The sequence below is a fragment of the Pseudophryne corroboree genome, chromosome 6 (assembly GCF_028390025.1).
Source record: "Pseudophryne corroboree isolate aPseCor3 chromosome 6, aPseCor3.hap2, whole genome shotgun sequence".
Taxonomy (NCBI): domain Eukaryota; kingdom Metazoa; phylum Chordata; class Amphibia; order Anura; family Myobatrachidae; genus Pseudophryne; species Pseudophryne corroboree.
In genome coordinates this window covers 71,896,228-71,903,572 of record NC_086449.1, presented here as the reverse complement: position 1 = coordinate 71,903,572, position 7,345 = coordinate 71,896,228, and the positions used below count along the sequence as shown (strand labels likewise).

At 41.8% G+C, this 7,345-nt stretch overlaps 1 protein-coding gene across 1 annotated transcript in view; it reads left to right on the top strand.

The window, feature by feature from the left end:
• Positions 1-7,345, top strand: part of YJU2B (YJU2 splicing factor homolog B) — a 28,532-nt gene continuing 21,187 nt past the window's right edge. The window contains exons 1-2 of the mRNA XM_063930175.1: positions 1-205; positions 2,450-2,503. Coding sequence (XP_063786245.1) covers positions 203-205; positions 2,450-2,503 — 57 coding nt within the window. The 5' untranslated portion in view covers positions 1-202. The remainder of the gene's footprint in view (positions 206-2,449; positions 2,504-7,345) is intronic.

Genomic DNA, 7,345 nt, shown 5'->3' with positions numbered 1-7,345 from the left:
AGCCTTATACAGGTTCTCGGCAACAGCTGATCCTACTATGGGGACATGAGGTTCCTCTCAGTCAGTGCCTGGCGCTCAGGGCTCCATCATGGCGGCGCCTGTGTAGTTCGTCGCAATAACAGCCTAGCATAGGTCCGGGATAGAGCAACGGGAGCTGGTGACCGACAGGAGCTCGGAGCGCTGACGGGAGGACACTGAGACAATGGTGAGTGCAGTATACTGATGCACCATGCTATCCTGGACTACAGCTCCCAGCAACCTGTGGCCTTACAGTGGTGGTGGGACTACACCTCCCAGCAACCTGTGTCCTTATAGTATGGTGGGACTACAACTTCCAGCAACCTGTGGCCTTACAGTGTGGTGGGACTACAGCTCCCAGCAACCTGTGGCCTTACAGATGTGGTGGGACTACAATTCCCCGCAACCTGTGCTTTATAGATGTGGTGGGACTACATCTCCCAGAAATCGGTGCTATACAGCTGCGGTGGGACTACAACTCCCAGCAGCATGTGAGTTTACAGCTGTGGTGTGACTACATCTCCCAGCCTGTGGCTTACTGGTTTATGTGTCCCGTTATGCTACTGCTATCATGTCTGTAATGTGTGTCAGACAATGTGGGATATCCCCATGAAACATTACTGCGGATAATGATATCGGCCGGGGGTATCCTATTAGCCCAGATAAGCCGGCATGAGCCGCGGCTTATCAGGGTTGTGTCGCCTGTCTCAGCACTAGGCATCAGCTCCCCTGACTGCTGCTACTCCTCAGACAGCTTCGGCTCCCCGTCACATGACCCCTGTTTGGGCGGGGAAAGAGGGATGGATGTGGGTCTTGGGGCTGAGTGCTGGCTCACAGGCGCCCTCTGTGCCGTCCCCAGCTGCTGCGGTGACGGGTGTGGGGCACTGACTGGATGGGTCGCTGCGGCTTATCGGGGCAGGTGAAACAAAATCCCAGATGAGCGCTGCCTTTTCAGGTCATTCACGGGAGATCTAATTGGATACCTCATAAAAAATACTTGGTGAAACATCGTGAAAAATCACAAAAAAACTCGAGTTTTTCGTTCCCGATTGGATATCCCCTATGTGATGCCGTGTAAGTAAATTATGTAGTCTCCAAACTTTCAAGCATTCCCTGAAAACTCACCTCTTATAAAATTCCAGAACCGCCTAAATTACCTTCAATGCCTCCCTATCTGATTACATCCCCACTGTACAGTTTACACATATCCTCTTTGGTGGCATTCAATTTTCCGACTGTTGGGATCCTGGCTGGAATCCCGACACCTGGTGAAATACCGGCAGTCAGGGTCCACGCCACCACCCGAGGGGGGTTATAACCCTGTGGCAACCAAAGGTTGCCATCGGGCCCGAGGCGTGGTGAGCCTGCGAGGGGAGGGGACACGCTGCACTCGCCGCCGGTAACCCGGCTGTCTGGATTCCGGCGTCGGTCTCCTGTCCGCCGGGATATCATACTGATCCCATTCTCACATATTTTATCTTTCTTCACATTCCCATCCTCCTGACCTCGGACCAACATCGCTAGGTGACTATATAATACAGCCCACCAAGAACCTAGCAATCTGGCTGGACCATTATGCAATAGGTAGTATCTATCCTCGGGTATCAGTACCTATTTCCCTATAGATCAGTGATTTTCAACCTTTTTTACTCATGGCACACCGAACAATATTTTAAAATTGCCAAGGCACACCATCCGTTCCCCACAGAAAAAAACAAAACACACACATTGGCCCTCACAATAATTAAAAAAAAAAAAACCTCCACACATACATTGGCCTACACAGAAAAACAATCACATTTCTCCCCACATAAATAATTTCTCCCCACATGAATTATTCACATTGTTCCCCCCATAAATCCTTATTCTCCCCACATAAATTCTATTGAAATCCTATTGTTCCCCACAGGAGAAATAAAATTACAAATATCAGCTGTCCTCCTCCCTGTCCCTCAGTGGCGGGGGTTGTTCATAGTGGAGTTCTGCGAATACTGAGCAGCAGGGGTTGGGCAAGTGTGGATGTGGGTGGGCAAGGAACGCTGTGTATGTAGGCGGGAACTGGAAGATGTGTATACAGGCGGGTGATATCACATCATTTTCAGGACATAGGTCATGACCGGAGCACGACTGATCCTCTAAGTGGAGCCCAGGCCAACAGTTCAACTCTGAAGGTGCAGAAAGCTGCTTTGGCTCCGCGGCACACCTTGCAACTGGTCGCGGCACACTAGTGTGCCACGGCACACTGGTTGAAAAAGCCTGCTATAGATTGTAAGCTTGTGAGCAGGGCCTTCCTACCTCTATGTCTGTCTGTTGTCACCCAATTTTGTTCTATTACTGTTGTTCTAATTGTAAAGCGCAACGCAATATACTGCGCTGTATAAGAAACTGATAAAAAATTAATGATGGATGTAACTGTTCCTTTTTTATTTAGGGGGAGAGAAAAGGAACCAATAAGTATTATCCACCAGACTTTGACCCTGCCAAGGTGAGTCCGGTACTGTGGGTACAATGTGCCCGGGTGACACAGGGACTGGTATCGGGGGAATAACCCCCCCCACACACACACACACACACACACACACACACCCATCAGCCCTCTGACTGCATTCTGTATAATGATATATATACGCCACTTCTTCCTCCTGTGCTTGTTCTGGATAGGCTGTTTTGGTGTCCATATAGAGGCACTGTTTTGGACACATTATTATAGTCCATATAGAGATAATAATATTCTGGATAGGCTGTTGGTGTCTATATTATTATAGTCTTCAGGTTGTTCTGTATAGGTTTTTATAATCTATATAGAGACACTGTTCTGGATAAAATATTATAATCTATATAGAGACACTGTTCTGGATAAAATATTATAATCTATATAGAGACACTGTTCTGGATAAAATATTATAATCTATATAGAGACACTGTTCTGGATAAAATATTATAATCTATATAGAGACACTGTTCTGGATAAAATATTATAATCTATATAGAGACACTGTTCTGGATAAAATATTATAATCTATATAGAGACACTGTTCTGGATAAAATATTATAATCTATATAGAGACACTGTTCTGGATAAAATATTATAATCTATATAGAGACACTGTTCTGGATAAAATATTATAATCTATATAGAGACACTGTTCTGGATAAAATATTATAATCTATATAGAGACACTGTTCTGGATAAAATATTATAATCTATATAGAGACACTGTTCTGGATAAAATATTATAATCTATATAGAGACACTGTTCTGGATAAAATATTATAATCTATATAGAGACACTGTTCTGGATAAAATATTATAATCTATATAGAGACACTGTTCTGGATACATTATTATAATCTATATAGAGCATTGTTTCCCAAACTGGGTGCCTCCGGACACTTGCAGGGGTGCCCTGGGTTGTTGGTCCAGGACCAATTAATATTATTTATGGTCAATGTAATAGGCAAAACCAGTTCTTGTGGCTGCCAGTCATAAAATATAGGGATAAACAGAAGCAACCCTGCCCCTCACTACATGACTAAACTGTAGGATTACATATAAACATAATTTACTTAATTTCATCTGTTTTTCTTAATTTCGCAATAAGAAACTTTTGACTAAAAACTCTGCCTCTGGATTTAAAAAAATGTGGGAACCGTTGTTATAGAGACATTGTTCCGGATAGAGTGTTATACTGTATATAGAGACCTTGTTCTAGATAAATTATTATAGTGTATATACAGACCTTGTTTTGGATAAACTATTGTAGTCTATATACAGACCTTGTTTTGGATAAACTATTGTAGTCTATATACAGACCTTGTTTTGGATAAACTATTGTAGTCTATATACAGACCTTGTTTTGGATAAACTATTGTAGTATATATACAGACCTTGTTTTGGATAAACTATTGTAGTATATATACAGACCTTGTTCTGGATAAACTATTATAGGCTATATACAGACCTTGTTCTGGATAAACTATTATAGGCTATATACAGACCTTGTTCTGGATAAACTATTATAGGCTATATAGAGACCTTGTTCTCGATAAACTATTATAGGCTATGTAGAGACTTTGTTCTGGATAAACTGTTATAGGCTATATAGAGACCTTGTTCTCGATAAACTGTTATAGGCTATGTAGAGACTTTGTTCTCGATAAACTATTATAGGCTATATAGAGACCTTGTTCTGGATAAACTATTATAGGCTATATAGAGACCTTGTTCTGGATAAACTATTATAGGCTATATAGAGACCTTGTTCTGGATAAACTATTATAGGCTATATAGAGACCTTGTTCTGGATAAACTATTATAGGCTATATAGAGACCTTGTTCTGGATAAACTATTATAGGCTATATAGAGACCTTGTTCTGGATAAACTATTATAGGCTATATAGAGACCTTGTTCTGGATAAACTATTATAGGCTATATAGAGACCTTGTTCTGGATAAACTATTATAGGCTATATAGAGACCTTGTTCTGGATAAACTATTATAGGCTATATAGAGACCTTGTTCTGGATAAACTATTATAGGCTATATAGAGACCTTGTTCTGGATAAACTATTATAGGCTATATAGAGACCTTGTTCTGGATAAACTATTATAGGCTATATAGAGACCTTGTTCTGGATAAACTATTATAGGCTATATAGAGACCTTGTTCTGGATAAACTATTATAGGCTATATAGAGACCTTGTTCTGGATAAACTATTATAGGCTATATAGAGACCTTGTTCTGGATAAACTATTATAGGCTATATAGAGACCTTGTTCTGGTGATAAAGCTGAATCTATTTATCGTATAAATTACCCTTTAAGAGGTCTAAGAACACTGTACGCTGACTACGTAAGAAGTACCGTAAGGGTACGCTACTTGCGTAACGATCGCTCAGCCATAGGCGAGACACTCAAGCGTCGCGTTCGCTCACGGCCCAGAGATCACAGACTGGCACACTATTGGCTACAGACAAACGAAATGATTCGCTATGGCGTAGCGGACGCTCGTGACCACGAGGAGATCACCAGCGGCGCAGACGCTCACAACGCTATACCTTGATATCTATACCTTTAACAATGAGATACACAGTATACCTTAGTGTAGAGACAATGTGTAAGTGCAACCTGGTGTAACCTGATTAACTACAAAGCTGCTTGAGCGTCACCGACGCTCTGTGAACACTTAACACTATGAGAAAATACACAGATACTTGTTTAGGGTCCAAAGCCTATTAAATGTATTATAACTAATATAAAAAGGAATCACAATACAAATGATACACTACAATATAACAGAGACTTCCTAACCAAATAACTACACTATGAATACAAAACAATTCAAGATACTTTAAGGAAAATATGAGAGAAAGAGTAGAGAGAGAGAGAGAGAGATATGAGATGAGAGAAATGGCTCACAGTAAGACAATATGATCACGGAGAAAAACTTACGCACAAGGGTAACGATCGCAAGCGCTTCTGGACATCCAGCTTCCCGATTATCAGCAATGAGAACCGTTTGATGAGAAGTGAACGCTGGATGCCAAAGACCCGTCTTTTATGCTCCACACACAATGCAATCCTATGGTCCCTACAATCTTATCGTCCATTGGACACAGGAATTCGGCTTCGCATTATAACAAAAGGTCATAGGGTGATTCATACAGGTGGGCTGTGACGATTTCAAACAGCTCAGGTGGGTGGGAAACTGGGTTTCCCGCCGCATACCTGAGTAAGAGTAAATAATAGTAATGGACATAAACTCCTTATGTCCATAACTATTCGCACGAGCGATTAATACGCTCCAAACCAACACCGGAATATTGCTATTTAAATACTCTTCCGATGGGTACCAAACACTACTGTATGACTCCTGTTAGACCCTTCCTACAATACAAAGAGGGATTCCTCCGTTCAGGGACATTCTATATTAACCAAACTTTCAGAATCTATCAAAGGGACCATGATCTATAAACTACGTTAATTGTGGAAATATGTAACGATTGGGTCGCACGCTACGACTACATACTCCTTACCGTAAATACGCATACCGATGCGAGCGGGTGCACGCATCAGCGGGTATGCGCTATCACGGGAAAGCGCACGCATGCGCAGCGCGGACCAGTGTGAGGTGCAAATATGGCAGTGTGCATAGAGATATTTTTCTGACTTTGACAGTCCACCCTTTGGCAGTCAATAATAACTGCCACCTTCTAAAACATTTCAAAAGGAGAAAAATATATGTCAGGGGTTAATTCATTTCCATGGTTGGGTAGGGGAGGAGAGAGGAGTAGGTGTGAAGAGGGTATGACCTAGTGAGATAGCAGAAGCATGTGTGTATGAGTCCATGTTTGGGGGGTCATGTATCATCGTGCCGTACGTGTTGTAAATCAAGCTTCGAGGTATTGCGAAGTATACATTTGAATTCCTTCTTATCCTGCGGTACAGGTCTGTGGATGGGCTGTCAAACTTTACCGAGCTCTTTTCGGTTTGTTTGTTTTTTTTTTTAACAAAATGGGGAGCACATTTTGGTTGATGATACATGAATGGGGGAATATGTGATTGCTGATATCTGTGCCTGTATTCCCTATACTATGTGTGTTATTACCTGAGGGTTGTAGAGATGAAGGTGAAGAACACTTATGGAAAATGCAATGATATTCTATGTCAGGTAAATGTACATCTGTCGTCGAAGTTTTGTTCGGTATCAGTTGAAAGTCGTCTTCTTTGCGCTGTTTTGCTCCTTAGGCATGAGCAACAAGCTTTGTCAGTGCCATCAGATTTACAAAAAATGTTGGGCTAGCGTGAGTTTAAAAATACTAGGGAAACTGGGGATCCATGGCAAAGTTCATCAAGTGTCCATTTCTCAAGTGGTCAAAACTCTTTCTTTGGTCCATCCGTTGTCTGTATAGCGTCTCGTCAACTTCCTCGTCCAAGGGGGTCTTTTTTATCTTGGAGAAAAGCAGAAAAACAGGTGAAAGAAACGGACCGTATAATCGCATTTTCATCACATCCTGGTTTCTATCATTGGGTCATAAATCAAATCCAGGTTAATTATAGTTTCCTCACTCCTCAAACTCATCACTCTTGTACTTTGTTTGCACCTCATTAAAGCCTGCCCGCATCTAAATATCAATCCAATAGATATAACAACACCTAAAATACATAGGAGAAACTTTCCAACATCCATTATGACTCCTTGAGCCCAGTCTCCCAAACCGGAGAACCAATTTCGCGGGTTCAACCATGACACCCAACCAGTCAGCTCATTACCTACAGCAGCAAGAGTGAGATTGTGTTTTCGGCGAAATTCCCACTTCAATT